At 40.4% G+C, this 21,159-nt stretch overlaps 1 protein-coding gene across 7 annotated transcripts in view; it reads left to right on the top strand.

Moving 5' to 3' along the window:
• MICAL2 (microtubule associated monooxygenase, calponin and LIM domain containing 2) overlaps positions 1-21,159 on the top strand; it is a 219,578-nt gene that overhangs the window by 163,200 nt on the left and 35,219 nt on the right. For all 7 annotated transcript variants that reach the window (XR_003004813.1, XM_024757127.1, XM_024757126.1 and 4 more), the window contains 3 exons: positions 1,473-1,603; positions 2,823-4,164; positions 20,912-21,027. Coding sequence is in view for 6 of the 7 variants with exons in the window: in XM_024757127.1 (XP_024612895.1) it covers positions 1,473-1,603; positions 2,823-4,164; positions 20,912-21,027 (1,589 nt within the window). In the remaining variant the exon portion in view is untranslated. The remainder of the gene's footprint in view (positions 1-1,472; positions 1,604-2,822; positions 4,165-20,911; positions 21,028-21,159) is intronic.

Genomic DNA, 21,159 nt, shown 5'->3' with positions numbered 1-21,159 from the left:
TCAGCTCCTGGCAGCCAGTGGCCTTTGTCCCCAGCAGCTCCTTCCTGCCGCCCTCAGATCTGTTCCCCCAAGTTACCTTTTCCCCTGGAGCGCTTCCCTTGGGGAGCTTGCCGAAGGTGTGTGTGGCCAGCTTTTCAGAGGCCGGGCCTGGGACGCAAGCTCTAACGTGCTTGCATTTGTAAGAGGAAAGCAGGACGGAGTAATGACAACCCCCTGTGTGGCTCCGCTGTGCACACGGGTCTGGAAGGAACTCCTCTTGGAGTGAGGCCTGGGTTTAGCCTGGCCTGGGTGGGTCCCAGAGGAGGAACCTCTCAGCCAAAGCTTTGGGGAAACTGAGGCCAGGGTATTGTGTTTAGAAACAAGCTGAAATCTGAAGGCTGGACACCTTGGAGGGAAAGGGAAGTGGGTCCGCTGAGCAGCCAGAAGCAGGAAGTCTGACAGGAGTGGGTCGTTAGAGACAGTGGTCCTGGAAGTCTCTGCGGAACAGCCTTTATGTGCCAGGAAGGCTAACAGGAGAGCTGGCTGGGCTGAAGGGTCAGACATTGAGTGTGCAAATCCGGAAGTGAGGATGGCGTCTCCTGAATCCCTTCGAGGACCTATTATTGAAACGGTCCAAGAGGGAAACAAAATGCTCGAGAGTTTAGATTAAGGTTACTGGGGGGGTGGTCTGTGTGCGCACATGTGTGCGTGCACTCATGAGAGAGGGAATGAGATGGATCTTATGGGCGACCTCTGTCGGAATTCTGCTGTAACTAGACTAGTTGGGTTCAGCTCCCACAGTTCACGATGAGGCTCCTCCTTGGCCCTGGCCACACTCCTTTCTCCCGTCGAGAAGGACAGCACATGCACTGGCTCTCATTTGTTCCCTGACCAACAGGAGCTTGGCACGAACCCCACTCCATATGCTTCTAATGATCTGATACTCATTATAACCTCCCTCCCTTGTGTTCTCTTAAAATCTCAAAACTAACCATCTCGTCTGAGAGCCCCGTGATACACATGTGGGAGGAAGAGCCCGTTTCCTTGGCAGTGACTGCCTTTCCTGTCTGTGCCCGTGGCGAATGGTCCAGCGTGCATCTTACGGGAAGAGGCCTCAGGTGGTTTATCGACTAAGTGATTTAATGCAGCCCCAGCTCCCCACTACGATGGCTCTAGGGCAAACCTTAGAGGTAGATGTCCGTTTCCCAGAAACACCCTGGAGACCCCTGTTCTAACTCTCGGGGACATTCTCACGTGTGTGTGAGACACAGTGGTTCTTGGACTTTTCGTCCTGGGACCTACGTCCCCCGCAGGAGCCTGACACTCCTGTTCTTCCAAGTCCCAAGCAGTGGGCTCCGGGGCCTCTGAATCTGTCCCTGGCATCTTCCTCCCTCTGACTCTATAGAGAGGAGCTTCACTGAAAACCTCCTCTTTTCCTGATAAAATAAGGAAGCTACAAGTCTGTAATGGAGAGCGTGTTCTGTCCTTGGTAGATATGACACCAATGAACAACAAAAGACCTATGGCGCCTCCAAAGGAAGCTCCTCCTTCCCCTTCGCCTTCTCTGCCGTCTTCTTCTTCAGCTGGTGTCCCGCATGCTCTGGATAGTTTCTCCCCGCCTCAGGTAAGTGCCCTCAGGGCCCTGCACAGGTGTGAGGACGACAAGCTGCCTGTACTCCTCCCACTTCCACACTGAGCTCTGGATTCCCAGCACCCTTGGGTCACCCCAAGTGCACAGCCAGGGCCAGAGGGATGCTCTGTCAGGAGTCCACCCCACACCTCTTCGCTCGTCCTTTCCACGAAAGTGCACCCTGCTCCTTCTCAGCCACGGAGGGCACAGCCACCCACTCGTTCAGCAGACTTTATAGGGCATGGGATCTGAGCTGGACTGTGGGACGCAGAGATGCTAGGGCTTGTGCTCTGCCCTTGAGGGCCTCACAGAGGGTGTAGAGGAGCTGGCAGCTGTAGGATGGCAGGCACAGAACGCAGGGTACCTTTGGTAGCAGCTGAGGACCTTGGAAGCAACACCCCCTTGAATAGAAAATGGCATCACCGAGACAGTCATGGTTGGACTCTTTCCTTCAATATGGGTTTATCAAGCCTCTATTACCTGCCAGACCTTGTTCTAGGCTCTGGGAAGTAGAAGATCCAAGACAGAAAAGTACATACTCTTGTGAAACTCCCATGACCAGAGCTCTTGGCAGGGCACAGTCACTCCTTCTCAAGTCTTCTATATTCTCCCTTTGCCAAGGGCCAAGCTCCTGCGTGCTAGAAATGGCTGCTTTCTCAGTGGTGAGAGGCATGAGTCAGGTTTTGAAGGGTCACTGGAAGATCCTAAAGGCTATCCTGCCACCACAGCTCCAAGCCAGAAGGGTAGCTGTCTATCCTTACCTTAATGGTCTCCAAAGAAGAAGCCTTGGTTTCTTGGTTGTTGGAGGAACATACCTATGGGTGGAATGTGCCCTTTAGTAGGGACCATGGCTGAGCTTCCTTATGTGCCTGGCCACCCACAGGGACCAGGCCAGCCGTCCCCTACTTGGCCCAGGAGCTTGTCAGTGACTTTGCTTTCCTTTCTGGCTTCCTACCCACCTAATCTAAGGCTCAGGAAAGACTTTGGTCAGTGATATGGGGGCTCTGGGCCAATTCCAGCCCATGCCAAGGCAGCCACTTAGAAGGAAGAGTGGCCCTCTGAAATCATCCTAGGCAGAATTCTTTTTGACTTTGGGTATCCGAGATCTGGAGAGAGGAAGGGAGGGGGCTATAGACTGAGATGTGCATTCCTCATATAAATAAATGCTGGGAACTTCTAAAAATCACTGCTCCTTTTTGCCTATCCCTTCCAGGTGACAGTTTGCAACCCTCCTTCTCAGGTCTCGAGAGGTCATTTCAGTCCTTCCACCCCAAGCTTTCTGAGGCAAGCCAGAACCCAAGGACCACCCAAGGAAATCCCCCTGCATATCCCTCATGGCCAGGTGCTGGAGCAGACAGAATACTGTCTGGTGAGGCCTGGTGGAGACGGCCTCGAAAGCTTGAGGCCATCCGGCGCTGCAGAGATGGCTTCTGATGAGAGTCAGGAAGCAGAGGCCCCTCCTGTGGGTACCAGAAGCATCCACAGAGGCCCACACCCCATTGGAGGGAAGGACAGGTGCTCGCCAGACCAACAGCTGTCTCCCAGGGCTGGAGAGGACCCTGGAGAAGGGAGTACCAGACCCAGGAGGGGAGAAGAGGGTAGGTCAGAGCTGGCAGAGGAGAAGAAGTCGGGCTTAAAGAAGCTGGTTCTCACTCGGGAGCAGAAGACTAGGTTGCTAGATTTGAATGACTCCAACCCTAAGAGCTTGCGCCTGGAAGCCAGGGTGAGACTTTCCCAGAAAAGCCCCGAGAATGGCCGAGGAGGAGGTGTGCTGAAACCAGTCCGCCCCTTGCTGCTCCCTCGGGCGGTGAGAGAGATCTTACCAGCCCAGAGAGAGGCTCAGGAGAAGACGAGGACCCCAGCTGAACGGACTCCCAGGGAGCAAAGCGTGGCCCCGCCCAAGTCCCCGCTGCGGCTCATAGCCAACGCCATCCGGAGGTCCCTGGAGCCGCTCCTCCCCAATTCCGACAATGGGAGAAAGGCCTGGGCCAGGCCAGAGTCAAAGACTTTGCCCACCAGCCCACCCCACGCTTGCACTCGCTCATTCAGCCTTCGGAAAAGCAGCTCCAGTAAAGACTGGGACCAACGGTCCCCCAAGAGAGACATAGCGAGCAGGGCCTCAGCCTTCTTCTCCCTGGGCCCCCCAGCCGCCAGGGCTGCCCAGCCCTCAGCCCCGAGCCCTCCTGACCCTGCCCTCCGCACCCACAGTTTGCCCAACCAGTCATCCAAGACATTTCCTACACTCGTGTCCCCACACTGCAGCAAGATCGAAGATGTCCCCACCCTCCTGGAGAAAGTGAGTTTGCAAGAGACCGTCCCAGATGCTTCCAGGGATCCCAAGAAAAAGACCTCACTCTTTTCCTCCCTCAGACTCAAAGACAAATCTTTTGAGAGTTTCCTCCGAGAATCCAGACCAAGAAAGGACCTGCAAGACCTCTTCAGCAGCCCCAAGGGGAAGGTGCTGCCCATGGGCCATGCCCAGCCCCCAGAGAAGCTGGTCAATGGCACCTGTCTGGGGCAGGGGGTCCCTCCTCCTTCTCCAGAGAAAGATGCAAGTAAGTGGCTCTTTCCTAACAAAAGTCTACCGTTCATGCCAGGCAATTAGTTATTGGGTTAACAAGCAGGCATCTTTCATCTCTTTTTGCTTCTCAAATTAAATTCTGACAAAAGTACGAAAACTTGAATTTAGAAAATTTGAAAAAAATCTGAAAAAATTAAATTTGAAATTACGTTCTAGAAGGTTTTGGAAGAGGCAAAGAATCAACTATAATTCCGCTACTTTCCCACTCATTGACCATATGAATATTTTTCACTATTATACATAAAATTTTATCTTTTAAATCAACATTATATCATAGCTATTAAGCCAGTTACCTCATAGTCTACATAAATGTGATATAGTGGCTGTAGAATATTCTGTCTAGTGTTTATGTTATTATTTAATGAACTATTTTCTTATCGTTTAACACATATATATGAATATATTTATATTTTATATATGGTATTGAATGAACATTTTTATGCATATAGCTTTTTCTCTCCTTTGAATTATATTTTTTTAGGATAGGTTCTAAGAAATGGAATTACTAGTTGAAAAGTGTGAGTTTTTTAAGATTCTTAACTGACACTGACAAATTGTTTTTTAAAAGAGAATTGTACGGGTAAAGACTATATAGGTTCTTTCTGTGTTATTTCTTACAACGGTGTGTTGTAAATTTCAATTAAAACAAGGGGAAGGTACCAGTTTATATTTCACCATTAATGAGAGTACCCTTTTCACCATACTGTTACCTGCATTCAGTATCATATTTTTTCAGTGTTGCTATTTTACTAGTCAAGAAAATGGTGTCTCTTTTAAACTTGTATTTTTTTTATTACTAGCTTAAACACATTTATGTATATTTGACTACCAATGGGACCTAAGGCTTTTTTATATTTAAATATGATTATAATTTTTCAAATTATAAAATTAATTAATATATCAACAGATCAGAATAATTCAACAATAAGGAAATATTTTTAAAAAGTAACGTAATCTCTCATCCTTAGAGCCAGTGTAAACACTTACATAATTTCTTTTTTGTTGTTGTTCTTTGTTTGATTGCTTTAAACAAACTGATTCTACCATCCCTATTGTTGAGAACTTTTTCTTTATTTCTTTAAACTTTAAAAAAATTTAACTTTTATTTTGGGATTTCAGTTTTCAAGCAAAAAATTATTTCTCTCTTTTGGTGCTTTACTCAAAAAGCTATACAGATTAACAAGAGACTTTATTTTTAGCCAATTCAGGATAAGCATGGACAGGCTGGTGTATAACTACACCCTTTTTATTACATCATAAAGTTTAATCATGCTGTGCATTTTTTGATAGATAATACATTCACATGGCTCAAAATAAAAGGGTACAAAAGGCACAAAATGAATAGTCCTATCTCCCATCCCTGTCCCTGTCTGTCCCTGAGCCGTCCTGGTCCTATCCCTGATGACAGATACTATTATCAGGTTCTTGGGCATTCTTCCAGACAAAATTTATGAATATATGAGAAAATTTACATATCATATTCTTTCTTTTTTGAACAAATAATAACATGCTAGCATATTGTACATACTTTTTTTGAACTTCTAATTTTATTTTGGAGATCATTCTGTGTTAGTACATAAAGAACTTTCTCCTTCATTTCATAGCTCCGTGGTATTCCATTGTGTAGATGTACCATAGTTTACGTAGCCAGTCAGTCCCCTGTGATGGAAAGCTTAAGTATTTCAAAATTTTGTTATTGCAAACAGTGCTACAATAATGAAGAACTTGGGCCATTTGGCATATGTGTGAATTTACCTCTAAGATAAATTCCTAGAGGTGGAAATGCTGGAGCACAGTACACGTGAATTGAGAATTTTGATAGATATTGCCAAACGGTCCTCCATCAAAGTGGTGCTGCTTCACCCTCCCCAGCAGCAAAGCATGAGAGTGCTATTTCTACACTGCAGTGCGCTACCCAACTTTAAAAAAAAATCTTTACCAGCCTGATTACAGCTTGAGCATCTCTTCATACATTGAAGAGTCATTTGTATTTCCTTTTCTGTGAACTGTTGTTTCTGTCTTTATCTAGTTTTCTGTTGGGTTGTTGGTATTTTTCTTGATAATATGTAGGGACTCTTGTAAAAGGGAAACTTAGCTTTTCTCTTGTGATATAAATTACAAATACTTTTTCCAGCTTCTTGTTTGTGTTTAACTTTGTTTATGGTGATTTTTGCCACATAAAATTTTACTTTTATGTAATAGTTGTAGCAGTTTTCCATTTTATGGCTTCTGGGCTTTGTACAATATAATTCAGAAAGAACTTTTTCTAAGTTTATGGACAAAGTTTCTTATTTTTTTACATTTATATGTTTATATCAAGAAATTACCATAGTATAAAATGTGAGCTATGGATCCAACCTTCTTTTTTTCTATGTCTCTTTGGTCATCCTAAAATAATTTAGTGAATATTCATCTTTTCTTCTCTTATGTGAGATGACATCTTTATCATATATCAGATTCCTGTACTTGGACTGATTTCCACACCATCTATTATATTCTATTGAGTTGTCTGTTATGTATCAGTTCCATACTATTTTGATTATTTTCCTTTATATATTTAAAAAATTCTGTATTTTCCCATCTGGTAGGAAGAGTATTTCATTATTGATCTTCTCTTTCAAAACTTTCCTGGCTCTTCTTGCTTCTTTGATATTCTATATGGACTGAGCATTAGCTTGCCTGTGTACCCCCAAAACCCTGTGAGTACTTTTATGGGATTAAGTTTACAAACTAACTCGGTGAGAATTTACAACCTTATGATATGAATTGCCTTTCCATTTGCCCATATCTTTTTTTGTGACCCTCTGGAATATTCTAAACTTTACATCATACAGATCTTGCATATTTATTGTTAATTTTATTACTAGATATGTTTGTTTTTGTTGCTGTTATAAATAAGATATTTTCCATTTTATCCTCCTACTATTGTGTATATGAAATTTATTGATTTCTGTATAGTAATTTTTGACCCATCCATTTTTACTAAATTCTCTTTGCTTGTAAATGTTTTTCAATGACTTCTCCTAGGTCCTCCCCAAATATACAGTCATAACATCTACAAATAATGATAATTTTACCTCTTGTTTTTAAGTTGTATAGCACTAACTTATTTTGTTTCCTAGTTTCTTTGGTTTCCACCATCTCTAGAACAATATTAAGGTAGTGATAATGGTTTCTATATTGTATTCTGAACTTTAATGAGAATGCATCTCATTAAATGTTTTCCCATTTAAGCATGGTGCTGGCTTCTGGGTTGACCCAGATATATTTTGAGAAAATAGCCATCTAGTCCTGTTTTATTAAAAGTATTTTAAATCCTGAATGGATGTTGAATTTTATTAAATGTTAGCACAATTTGAGATGACTGCATGATTTTTGCTCCATAGTTTAATTAATAGTATGAATTATGTAATGGATTCACTGATACTGAACCATCCTTGTATTGCTGAAATAAATACCACTCAGTCATGGTGTCTTATTATTTAATATACTTTTCTGTTCTGTTTGCTGATATTTTATTTAAGATTTTTGCATCAAATTCATAGTGAGATTAGCCTTAATTTACTTACATCCTATTTATATGACTTCTGTATGTGCTGATTAGAATAAGTTGGGGTAAATGTGTTTTCCTGATTTATTTTCCACGGAGGGCTGCATTCATTTATATTCATTAGGAAGTGGTGTGACTTCCTTAGCTTGGAACAGAATGGGAGTGCAGAATGGAATTAGGTTAAAGCTGACCAGCTCTGAAAATAGTGCCTGGACCCATCACATAGAAGAGCTTTGTGTTTCTGAGGTGTTCTTAAGTCAGTATCCTAAGAATGTAAAAATTTTACCTACCCTATCAGATAAGGCCCATTAGTTTCCTTGTATTTCCCTGCCCTCGCCCAGCCTACCAATCACAAATACACACACACACACACACACACACACACAGAGCTCACTTTACACTTAACTTCCTGCACACTTCCATGCAATGGAGAGAGAAAACAGTATTGAAACGGAGAGTGAGAAACTTTCAAAATTTATTCAAATGGAAATACCTCAGATTTACGATCACTTGAATAAAGAGCCAGCTGAAATTTAGTTTTTCTCATTTTTGCAACACACCTTGCCAGGTAAATTACTGGTAAACATAAACTTCTCAGTGTCTTTTACTTGGGGGCATAAACTGACTTCAAGCACTTACCAGTGCCAATTATACCAACAATTTTAATGCTGATTATTGCTCCTCTATGTAATTAAACAAAGCACCCTGAGAACCTCTCTTTTAAAATTTTTGTGTAAGATATTTATTGCAGTATAAAATACATGCACAAATATTAAGTACAAAACTGATGAATTTTTGCAAAGTGCACATTTGTGTAATCACCTTGGAGATCAAGATATAGAACACTACCAGCATTCAGAAGACTCCCTCATGCTTCTTCCCAAATATATGTGCCACCCAACAAAAGTGCATACCATCTGACTTCTGTCATCTTAGATTATTTTTGCAATTTTTTGACTTTATAAATTTGAATCATTCAGTCTTGTGGTAGGCAAAATTCTGAGAGGACCCCATGCTGCCTGCCTCCCATGTTCTTGCCCCTGCGTACTCATCCTCTTGAGTATGGTGGAATGTGAATATGGTGGATCTCACTCCTGTGCTTAGGGTATGGGGTTTTGCAATTGTAATAAAGTTCCAAGACAATTGAGTTTGAGTTCATCAAAAGGGAAATGGGTAGGCCTAACGTAATCGGGTGAGCCCTTAACAAGGACTGGGCCCTTCCCGAAGTCAGAAATTCAAAGCATGAGAAAAACATGGTCCTGCTGGCCTCGAAGGAGTAACCTGTCATGCAGTGAGAGAACTTATGAGCAGGAGGCCTCTAGGAGCTACAACCAGCTTGACAGCCAGCAAGAAAACGGACCCCGTGTCCTACGACCACTAGGAACTGAATTCTGCCAACAATCTGAATGAGCTGGAAGAGAACCCTTAGCTGCAAATGAGACCCCAACCCAGTGGACACCTTGACTGCAGCTTTGGGAGACACTGAGCAGAGGACCCAGTGGAGCCAGGCCTGCACTTCTGACCTACATGACTATGAGATAATCAGTAGGTGCTATTGTAAGCTGCTGTGGTGTTCACTGCTCCCACAACAATAGAAAACTAATACAAGTGTGTGCTCTTTTGTGCCTGGCTTCTTTCACTAAACGTTAAGGGGGATGTATCCATGTCCATATGCGTAGCAGTGGTTTCCTCTTTTCCACCACCTCATTTTATTCGCTTGTATGAATATGACACTCTTTACTGGTGCATTCTGATGCTGGGCACTTAGGTTGTTTTCAGTTGTTTTTATTGTGAAGAATGCTGCTTTCAGCACCCTTATACAGTGTTTCTGTTGGGTATTGTCAAAGATAAACAAAGCCAGATACTAGTTAAAGTGGTAGGACAGAGTTTAATTAGTAATTTATTGTTACAGTAAGTAAGAGAGTTCAGTATGAACTGAACTCAGCTTCGATTTTGCCAGAGGTGGCTGGGTGTTTGACAGGGAGAATGAGGGAATAGGGAGAGGGGTGAGTGGGGTCTCAGTAGAGTCAGGGAAGTGAAAAGTTCTACACGGTCGGTTAGTGTAAATGCTGGTTAGGTCAGCTGGGTCTGTTAGCTGGCAGTGATTGAAGTTAGGATTCTATCCTCCCCCAGAAACTGGGAGACTGAGGCCCTTTCCTTCCTGATGATTGCATTTGAAAGGACTGGCTTTCTGGTCCTCCTGAGTGGTAGGAGATACATATACATCTCAAAGGGACAGAAGAAGCATTGACAGTTGTAAGCCCTTTTTAGTAAAGGCTCTAAGAAAGTGTGGTCAGGAGCCTATAGACAGGTGTTGGCTAAAACAAGCAGTAAATTCATTTGTCAGTCTTGAGTTTTCTCAGGCAGGTACTTTAAGGGGGACGGGGTCATCCTAGGGATGTGGCCTTGAACTGTTAGAAACTGCCAGTGTTTAAGTCTTTCAGTGTAGGAAGAAGAGGGTGGGCTAAACTATTTGTGTTGAGAGCCTAGTTGCTACGGGCCAAGTTTGAGGTCTAGTCGAGGGGGCTCAGGTGAGCTTGGCTAGATATGGGCGAAGAGAGAATCTCTGTCAGTACGTACCTGGGAGTGAATTGCTAGGTCCTGGGGTTAGGCGTGATTGGTTTGCTTTAGTAGGTACTGTCAGATGGTTTTCCAAAGTGGTTGTGCCAATGTATATACCCTCCAGCAGGAACTGAGAACTCCCCTTGACCTACATCCTTGAGAACACTCCATAGTTACAGTTTTGTTTTGTTTTGTTGATGTCACCATTTTTATGGGCGTGTGGTGGTATCTTATGGTTTTAATTGGCATTTACCTGATAATGATGTTGCACTACTGTTCACATGCTTATGTAGATATTTTCTTGTGTGATATCTCTATTCAAGTCTTTTGTCCATACTTTCATTCTGTAGTCAGCCCTTTCCTTATTGGTTTGTAATCTGTGTAGATTCTGGATATAAGTCCTTTGTCAGATATATGTATATATAAAACATCTTCTCCCACTCTTCTGCTAACTTTTTCACTCTCTAAAGATGTTTCTGATAAACAAAGGCACTTATTTTAATAAAGCCAAATTTATCAATATTTTCCCTTATTGTTGTTGATTTTTGCATCCTGTTTATGAGATCTTCCCTATCCTGAGGTCACAAAGATACTGTTGTGTGTTACCTTCTGGAATTGCACTGTCCAATAGGGTAGCCACTATTTCACACTTGAGATAGGGCTAGTGTGAGTAAGGAATTGAATTTTTAACTTTATTTATGTTAATGGATTTAAATTTTAAAACTGAAGCTGTATAAAATATTCTTCTGTTCAACTCAACTTTTCTCTTTTGATAGGATTACATTTCACTTTAATTATTGAAAATGTATTGTCTAAACCAAGATGTACTCATTCCAAGAAGCTCTCATTGTCTGGTTCACAAAATGCCCCTGGCCAGATGCTCAGCATCAGAGACATAAGGGCCTTGAAAGTTCTAACAAGCCAGAAAAGGGTTGATGTTCCCCTCCGTGGAAAGTAGCACTGGCCTTCAACAGCACAGACATTCCCGTTTGGTTAAGCCACAGCTTACTCTTGGGCTGGGAGTCCTTGTGGGGGAAAGTTGTAGATGTTTACAAATTCAAGCCCATGTTTAAAACCATTCAAGGGCTTCCCTGGTGGCACAGTGGTTAAGAATCCACCTGCCAATGCAGGGGACACGGGGTTGAGCCCTGGTCTGGGAAGATCCCACATGCTGCGAAGCAGCTAAGCCCATGCACCACAACTACTAAGCCTGTGCTCTGCAGCCTGTGGTCCGTAACAAGAAAAGCCACCGCAATGAGAAGCCTGCTCACCGCAACAAAGAGTAGCCCCCGCTCACTGCAACTAGAGAAAGCCCGCGCACAGCAACAAAGACCCAACGCAGCCAAAAATAAATAAATAAAAATTTTAAAAAACCATTCAAATACTTCCAAAAATTAAAGTTATATCTGAAAACCATTTGTATGGTTCTTTCCATAAATTTCAAAGGTCAGTAACTATTATTTTGGTGCATATAGTGGGCTGTACCAAGTAATATCTCCCCTTTAGCATCCCAGCAAATCATCCCAGGTAAACTGGTTATTACTTCAGTCACTTATTTATCACCAGTGATGAGTTTCATTTTGGGAGCGCATGTAATTTTTATAAAATTTACCTTGTTTTCCACAAATCTTTTCTACAAATAAAGGAGCTATATATGAAAAAAAAAACCAAGAAACAAGATATGCTGTAAGTATAAAATATGCACCAGATTCTGAAGACTTAAGTTTGAATGAAATAATGTAAAAGATCTCATTAATATTTTTATATTTGATTGCACATTGAAATGATAATATTTTTGAAATTTGAGCTAAACATATGATTAAGACTAATTTCATCTGTCTGTTTTTACATTTTTTAATGTGGCTACTAGAAAATTATAAATGACATACATGGCTCATGTTGGATTTCTATTGTACAACACTGTTATAGAAGCTTTATTATTTTATCTTTCATAATTAAGTCTATGACCAACGTAGGATAGATTTTTGTATATTCTGTGAGGTAGGCTGAGTGTTTATTTTTTTTCCATGTTGTTATCCAGTTGATTCAGCAGCATTTATTTAAAAAGCCATCTCTTTCCCCCACTTCATTGCAGTGACACTTTTGTCATTAATGAGGCAGGTTCATTTTTGAACCTTCTATTCATTTCCACTGGTTTGTCTGTCCTCGCACCTGAATCACGCTGTTTTCATTATGTGGTTTTATAATAAATCTTCATAGTCTGAAGTAAATTCTCCACTTTGTTCTTCAAGATTGTTTGATATTCTTGGCCTTTTGCATTTCCACATGACTTACAGAATCAACTCATCAATTTCCACAAAAATATTTTCTGGGCATATGACTAGTATTGCATTGACTCCAGAGATAAATTTGGAGAAAATTAACATCTCTATAATAGTAAGTCTTCAAATCCCTGGACATGATACATTCCTAAAGACTTCTGCAATTTCTGTCGGTGTTTTGTAGTTGTAGTGATCTTGTACAATTTTCATTACATATATTCCCTGGTATTCAATTTTTGTGTGTGCAGTTATAAATGATACAGTTTGAAATTGATTAATTTAGAGACATTTGATAGCTTTAGAATATTGTGTCTTCTGATCTGAGAACACACTATAACCCTCTATTTAGTCAGAGTTCATAAAAATTCTGGTTATAAGTCCTTTATCAGATATGTGTTTACAAATATTTTCTCCCAGCTAGTGGATTGTCTTTTCATTTTCATCATCCAAAGAACAGCAGTTTTTAATTTGATGAAGTCAAATTAATTAATTTTTTTAATAATTTGAATTAGATTTACGAAATCTTTCTAAACCCAAAGTTACTAAGGCTTTCTCCTATGTTTTCTCTCCGAAGTTTTACAGTTTTTAGCTTTTGGGCTTAAGTCTATAATCCAATTCTAATTAATTTCTTATAGTAAATAAAAGTCAAAGTTTTTGCCCATAGATATCCAATTTTTAAAGCACCACTTGTTAAAAAGTCTCTTCTTCCCCCACTGTGTTACAATGTCATCTTTACAGATAATCAGTTGACTATATACGTGTGGGTTTACCTCTGTGCTCTCTACTCTGTTCCATTGATCTGTATGTTTATCCTTATACTCTCTTGATTACTAGAGATTTAGAGTAAGTCTTGCAAACAGGTAGTGGGAGTCCTCAAATTTTGTTCTTAAAAGTTATTTTGGCTATTCTAGGTCTTCTGTGTTTCCATAAAAATTTTAAATTTAGCTAGTCAATTCCTACCAAATAAGCCTGCTGGAATTTTGATTGGGACTGTTTTTAGTCTCTAAATAATTTGGGAACAATTGATACCTACTGAGTCTTTCAGTCCATGGAGATGGAATATCTCTTAATTTATTTAGATTTTCTTAGTTTTCAGTGTGTAGTTCCTGTGCATATTTTGTTAAATGTATCCCTTAAGAATTTCACAGTTTGTTGTGTTACTACTGTAAATGAAGTGGCTTTCTTAATTTTGATTTTCAGTTGTTCATTGTTAATACGTAGAAACGCAATTGACTTTTTCTATTGTCCTTGCTAAAATCACTTATTATTCTAGTAGCTTTTTTGTGAGATTTTCTACGCAGATAATCATGTTGTCTGAAAATAAAGACGGTTTGACATCCTCCTTTACAGTTTGTATACGTTTTATTTAACTTTCTTGTACTGCCTGGGACCGCCTATACAGTGCTAAATAGAAGTGGTAATAAATAGATCATTATCTTTTTAACCCAATATCAGAAGGCTTATCTTTCTATTTGCTGTAGATTATTTTTATAGGTACTCTTTTTATTGGTTATAACATTATGTGCTTAACATGTGCAGCATTATATTTTGACTCCTATATACACTACTGTGTGCTCACAGCCAGAGTTTTAGTTCCCATCCATCACCATACAGTTGACCCTCTTTACCCGTTTTTCCCTCTGGTACCCTCTTCCCTCTGATAACCATTACTCTGTTCTCTGTATCCCCATGTTTGTTTTTATTTGGTTTGATTTGATTTGTTCATTAATTAATTTATTTTTGTATTCCACATATAAGTGAACTCATATGTATTTGTCTTTCTCCATCTTATTTCACTTAGCATAAAATCCTCAAGGTCCATCCATGTTGTCACAAATGGCAAAATGTCATCTTTTTTTATGGCTGAGTAGTATTCTCTCCTATACCACATCTCTATGAACGTAGCATAGTGTGTATATCTGTGATGAACGTAGTATAATGATGAACATAGCATAGTGTGTATATCTTTTGAAATTAGTGTTTTGTGCTCTTTGGATAAATACCCAGAAGTGGAATAACTGGATCGTATGGTAGATCTATTCTTAATTTTTTGAGGAACCTTCACACTGTTTTCTACTGTGGCTGCACCAATTTATATTCCCACCAGCAGTATATGAGGGTTCCTTCTGTTAGATATGTAACTACTCGGATTTTCTATTTCTTCTTATGTCAGTTTTGTAAGTCATGTTTTTCCATAAATTTGTCCATTGAATCTAAATTTTCAAATTTATTGTCATAAAATGGTTTATGGTTACTAGCTTCCTTTAGTACTGTAGGACTTTTTATGCCCAGTATTGGTAGGTGTGTTTTCTGTCTCTTTTTTCTCATTCTTCGTGGAGGTTATCAATTTTATTCATCTTTTTAAAGAAGAAAATTTTTGCTCTGTTAATTTTCTATTTTATTTCTGCTTTGTCTTCATTGTCTTTCATAATCTGTTCTTATCTTGAGTATTGTCTTCCTTTTTGGTTTCCTTAGGTTCATTTGGTGGTTCTTTTTCTAGTTTCTTGAATTAGATCTTAGAGCATCAATTCTCAACTTTTCTCTTTTGCATAATGTATACATTTAAAGCTCTAAATTCCCCTCTAATCATCACTTTAGCTGCATTCTATTCATTTTGTTATACCATATTTTTTTATCATCAGTTAATTTAAATTTATTTTTATTTCTTCTTTGATCTGTAGGTTGTTAGAAAGTATTGCTTAAGTTCTAATCATTTTGAAGTGTTCTACTTATATTTTTTATTAATTGATTTCTAGCTTAACCTCACTGTTGTCAGAAGACATACTATGTATGACTTCAGTTCTTTGAAATTTGTTGATACTTGCTTTATGGCTTGGCATATCACCAATTTAGTGAATGTTCCATGTGCTCTGAAAAAAAATTATATTCTCTAGTTATTGAGGATGTTGTTTTATATCCGTCGATTAGGTCAAATATATTAGTAGTGTTTGCTCAAATCTTCTGTATCCTTACAGGTTGTCACCTGTACTTCTGACCAACTGGTTATAAGTAGAGGTTCCCCCAGTTCCTTCCTTGGGTTCAATAATTGGTGTAGAACTCAGGGAAACACTTACTTACAATTATTAGTTTATTATAACGGATATGATAAAGGATACAGATGAATAGCCTGATGAAGAAATACATAGGGTGAAGTCTGGAAGGGTCCCAAGCACATGGAGCTGGGGTGCAACACCCTCCCAGCACATGGATGTGTTCACCAATCTGGGAGCTCTCTAAACCCTGTACTTCAGGGATTTTTATGGAGGCTTCATCACATAGGTATGATCGATTATTAACTCATTTTCCAGCCCCTCTCCCCTCTTCAGAGGATGGAGGGGTAGGGATGATAGTTCCAAGCTTCTAATCATGGCTTGGTCTTTCTAGTGACCAGTCCCCATCCACAAGCCCACCAAGAGCCACCTCATTAGAACAAAAGAAACTCCTATCACCTGGGAAATTCCAAGGGTTTTAAGACCTTTTTGTCAGGAATTGGGGTCAAAGATCAAATATTAGCAGAAGCCAGGGGCAGTGACCAATACAGAAAGTCCCTGATTTACACTGGTTCAATTTGAAATTTTTTGACTTTATGGTAATGCGAAAGCAATATGCATTCATTAGAAACCATAGTTCACATTTTGAATTTTGATCTTTTCCCAGGCAAGCAATATGTGGTACCATACTCTCCAGAGAGCCACAGCTCGCAGTCAGCCAGGAGACCTGGCTGGTAAATAACCGATACACTTATACACTTACAGCCTGTATTCTGTACTCAAACAACCATTCTGTTTTTCACTTTCAGTGTAGTATTCAATAATCTATCAATACATGAGCTAGTCTACCCTTTGTTATAATTAGCCTTTGTTTTAGATGATTTTTTCCAACTGTAGGCAATGTAAGTGTTCTGAGCACATTCAGGCATGCTAGGCTAAGTTACAACATTTAGTAAGTTAGGTGTATTAAATGAGTTTTCAACTTACAATATTTTCAACTTAGGATGGGTTTATCGGGATGTAACCCCATTGTAAGCTGAGGAAGATCTGTAGGTATATTTCTTATTATTTCACACTATCTTACATTTAACAGTCAATTGTCTTTTAAAGAAATTAAGAACCACAAAGAAAAATTATTTTATATTTATCATTTCTGAACCTCTTCATTCCATCTGGTGTATTCCTTCTGCTACAGAACTTTTTAAGACTTTTTTGTATCCATGTCAGCTAACAACAAATTATCCTAACTTCTTTCTCCTAAAAAAAACAATAAAACAAAAAAACCAAAAACCTTTATTTTTGCTTCATTTTTTTTTAAAAAAACAAGGCAGGTAAGGAGAATTTTTAAAAAATATTTATTATTTTATTTATTTATTTTGTCTGTGCCAAGTCTTAGTTGCTGCACACGGGATCTTCATTGAGGCATGCAGATTTCTTAGTTGTGGCCTTCGAACTCTTAGTTGCGGTGTGCATGCGGGATCTAGTTCCCCAACCAGGGATCAAACCTGGGTCCCCTGCATTGGGAGTGTGGAGTCTTACCCACTGGACCACCAGGGAAGCCCCTTTTGCTTCATTTTGAATGGGTTGTTTCACTGGACATAGAATCATAAGTTGACAGATTTTTTTGTTCTTTCAGCATTTTAATGATGTTCTATTGTCTATTGGCATATTTAGGTTCTAACAAGACGTCCATGGACATTCTTGTCTTTGTTTCTCTGTATGAAATGTATCAGTTTTCTCTGTCTGCTTTTAAGATTTTATCTGTATCTCTGGTTTTTGGCAATTTCATTATCGTGAGGCTTGCTATGATTTTCTTTGCGTTTACCCTGCTTGTGGGTTTTTGAGCTTCTTGAAGCTGTGGATTTACAATTTTCATTAAATTTGCATGATTTTCAGCAATCTTATGTCAACTATGTTTTCTGTTCCTGTCATTCTCCCTCTGTCTCCTGGCACTCCAATCACATGTATTTTAGACCACTTGATATTGTCCCACAGGTCATTGAGGGTCTATTCATTTTTTTCAGTCTCTTTTTCTCTGTGCTTCATTTTAGATAGTTTTTATTTTATTGCTATTATTTAATTTCACTGAATATTTTCCTCTGCAGTATTTAGTCTGTTGTTAAACTGATCCAGTGAAATTTTCATTTCAGATTTTGTAGTTTTCATCTTTATAGGTTCCATTTGGTTCTTTTAAAAACATTTTTTGTTTCTGTCCTTATTCTGTTCGTGTTTTCTTTTTCAATTCTTGAGCACATTTAGAATAACTCTTTTTAAATCTTTGTCTGCTAATTTCATCATTTCTGAGTCTGCTTTTATTGATTGCTTTTTCTCTTGATTATCAGACTCATTGTCCTGCTTTTCTGTGTATCTAGTAACTGTTTACTGGCTGCTAGATTTTGTAAATATTACATTTTAGAGTGTCTAGATTTTGTTTCCTCATTTCAAGAGTGTTATATAGGCATTAAAGAATGTTTGGCAGGCAGTAGAGTAACTTGCAGATCAATTTGTTTCTTACAAGGCTGGTTTTTAAGCTTATTCAGTTACGTCTATAATGACCTTTACTCTAGAGCTAATTTATCCCTGTTACTCAAGTGCGATTCTTCTGTCGTCTCCACTCTAATGCCCCCAACATTTGCTCTACCCTATTTGGGTAAAACTTGAACATTTTCTAGTCTTGTGAAAGCTTTAGAGATTATTTACCCTATAACTTTCCAGCAGTTGTCGGCCCAACCTTGTGCAATTTCTCTCTATGCATCTATAATTTATCATTAAGCAATAGACTCAAGTTGACTTTTTTTTTTTTGCGGTACGCGGACCTCTCACTGCTGTGGCCTCTCCCGCTGCGGAGCACAGGCTCCGGACGCGCAGGCTCAGCGGCCATGGCTCACGGGCCCAGCCGCTCCGCGGCATGTGGGATCTTCCCGGACCGGGGCACGAACCCGTGTCCCCTGCATCGGCAGGTGGACTCTCAACCACTGCGCCACCAGGGAAGCCCCTCAAGTTGACTTTTATGCTTATTTCTGAAGTCTGTTTTCTACATAGCTCCTTCCTCTCAAGTACTCTTCCCCACATATTCCAACTGCCTCAGCCCACTCAAATGGTGACCTTTGTCTTCTCAACTCAATGAATCTGCTATGCTCTGTTTAGGTTCCTCCTACCTGCACTGTGTTCTGGAAAGTGCCTGTAGGCAGAAAGCTACTGTGATTGTAGGGCTTACCTCGTGTAAGCTCTGTTCCCACCTTTATCACAGTTCTGTTCTGCCTCTTGTCCAGTGTCTGGAAACAGCTGCTTCATATATTTCATCCTGACCTCTAGTGCTTTGTGGTGGGAGATCAATCCCAGAATCAGTCACTCCATTGTAGCCAGAGTAGAACAATGCTGCAAATTTTTTAAGCTTGCAAATGAAAAGTAAAGTAGAATGAATGGTTCTATGATGGAAGAGAGTAAAGGGGAAGAGATTCAGGGGTAACTATTTAACTTTATGTAACTTTGCCAGAAGTTTAAGAAATGCATTATATCTGGGAACATTTTCTCCTCAATTTCAAAATAAAATTCAGTGGAAATATTAAATTTATTTTTGATAGAAAAAGTTTCAAATTTAGGTTATTATACTTCCTCCATAAAATGACGGTTGATTAGGCAGTTTACTAATATTGCAGTATTGTTCGTTGGGATCAATGATGGTGATGAAGCAATGGCTGCTGCTGGGAGAAGCAGCTGATGATGACGACGACATTTATTTAAGCACCTGCAATGAACCAGGCACTGTGTTAGGCTCTTTATATTGATTACGTTTACTCTTCTACAACAGTTCTGCAAGTTAGACATCATGATCCCCAGAAACTGAGGAGGTGAAGTTAGTTCCTCAAGCTCACACATTAAGAAGGGAATACTCAGTGACTAAAGGACTCAGTGGTGATTTAGTGGCTGGGGCTGGGAAACAGTCTCAGCTTCCCACTAACAATGCCTCCACCGTTATTAGGCAGCTCCTGATTTTCTCTTCACCTGAGCGTTCGCATCTGGCAAATTAAAGTGGAAAACAGTTAACTCTCTCCCCAGAGCGGCTGTGTTATTATATAGATGTTTTGCGTTATTTTGCTTTGAATAACAGCATATGTAAATGTGTTCCTGGAGGTTAAAATTACCCTTAATTTTTAAAACTTGGCCTCTCCCACTGGGGTGAATAGTTGAAAATTACGAGGAAGAAAAGGCAGGCTGGAGAGAATGCTAGTCAGCTTGGAATTGCCTTTCCTCCTCCCTCCCCACCCAACACATATTTCTCTTTAGATAGAAGCTGATGCGGCAGAGTAAAGATTAGTAAATCTCCTATCATGGAGTCCTAGCTGGTTCTGATAGCCAGTGTTCAGGGTGCGTTAATCCAGATATTAATCATTAACTCTGCATCAGGTTGATGTGTAGGGGCAGATGTTCTTGCTGAGAAGAACAAAAGTCTCCCGTGGCACCTGGAACACTTTATCACACGTGGTCCCCAGTCAGATCACAAAGAGATCTGAGTGAACACAGGCACTTTGCTGCCTCTAACCATCTACCTCTTGTTCAGGGGTTGGCATCTCCCCTCGACTTCAGCTCTCCCGTGGGCCCTGAATTGTTGAGCCCTCCCTATCTTAAACCGCCTTTCCTGGCATTTGAATCATCACTTCGATGATGTGATAATATCTGCAAGTTGGGAAAATAAAATTGGCATTTGTTTAGCCATAATTAATGAAATATTTACGTTGCATGAGACTATGTGATAAAACCTTAGGCTTAGAGTCCTTTTGCTTCTGATTACATTTGGGATTTTTTTTTTTTTTCTATGACCAGACATTCTGACGCCAGCCCTTTTACACTGAGCAGATGTCATGTAGTAAAAATGGGTGCCAGATGCTGTGAGCCGCAGAAGGGCGATTTGTTTAAGAGCTGGCTCCGACTTTTTTGCATTCAATTACTCTGCAGAACGAACCTTACACAAGCATTTAGGTAACTCAGCTAACTTCAGACATGAATTTTACTAATAGATTTCATCTCTGAATGCATTCCTAGCAACACACCATACAAATGGTGTTTAAGGAATTAATTGATTTCTGCATAATACCTTTTTTTTCACATGAAAAGAGAGCTGCAAAGCTCTTGGCAGGGATCCAGAAATGTAATTAACGTAGAGGGCCAAATTTTCAGTTGCCCTTAGGTGCTGCCGCCTCACGCTCATGGCAGGTGCAGTGAGGGGAGGGCAGGGAGGGAGAGAATGGGGTAGCAGGGAGGAAGGAGAGGTGGCTTTGGGTCATGACGCAGGAGAAGAAGCTAGGAGTTCAGTGAATTCTTCTGTTCCCATTTCAGGTCCCAAGCACGTCCCCATCAGAGCACAGGTGACAGGGACTGTCTCTTCCACCTCTTCCACCGCCACCTCCTCTGCAGATGAAGAATTCGATCCTCAGCCTTCCTTGCGGTCAAAGGTAACACTTGGCAAACCAAAGGGGGCCTTGGCTTGCGGGGGCCGTTTACCATCCAGATTTCAGACCCAGTGTGGGCTCCAGCTGCAGCAGTTTCGTTAGGAGGATCACGTTTCATTGCATCTGAAAACAACC

The sequence above is a fragment of the Neophocaena asiaeorientalis genome, unplaced genomic scaffold (genome assembly GCF_003031525.2).
Source record: "Neophocaena asiaeorientalis asiaeorientalis breed wild unplaced genomic scaffold, Neophocaena_asiaeorientalis_V1.1 scaffold504, whole genome shotgun sequence".
Lineage (NCBI taxonomy): Eukaryota > Metazoa > Chordata > Mammalia > Artiodactyla > Phocoenidae > Neophocaena > Neophocaena asiaeorientalis.
The sequence above is the reverse complement of the archived record's forward strand: the minus strand, read 5'-3'. Positions and strand labels throughout refer to the sequence as shown.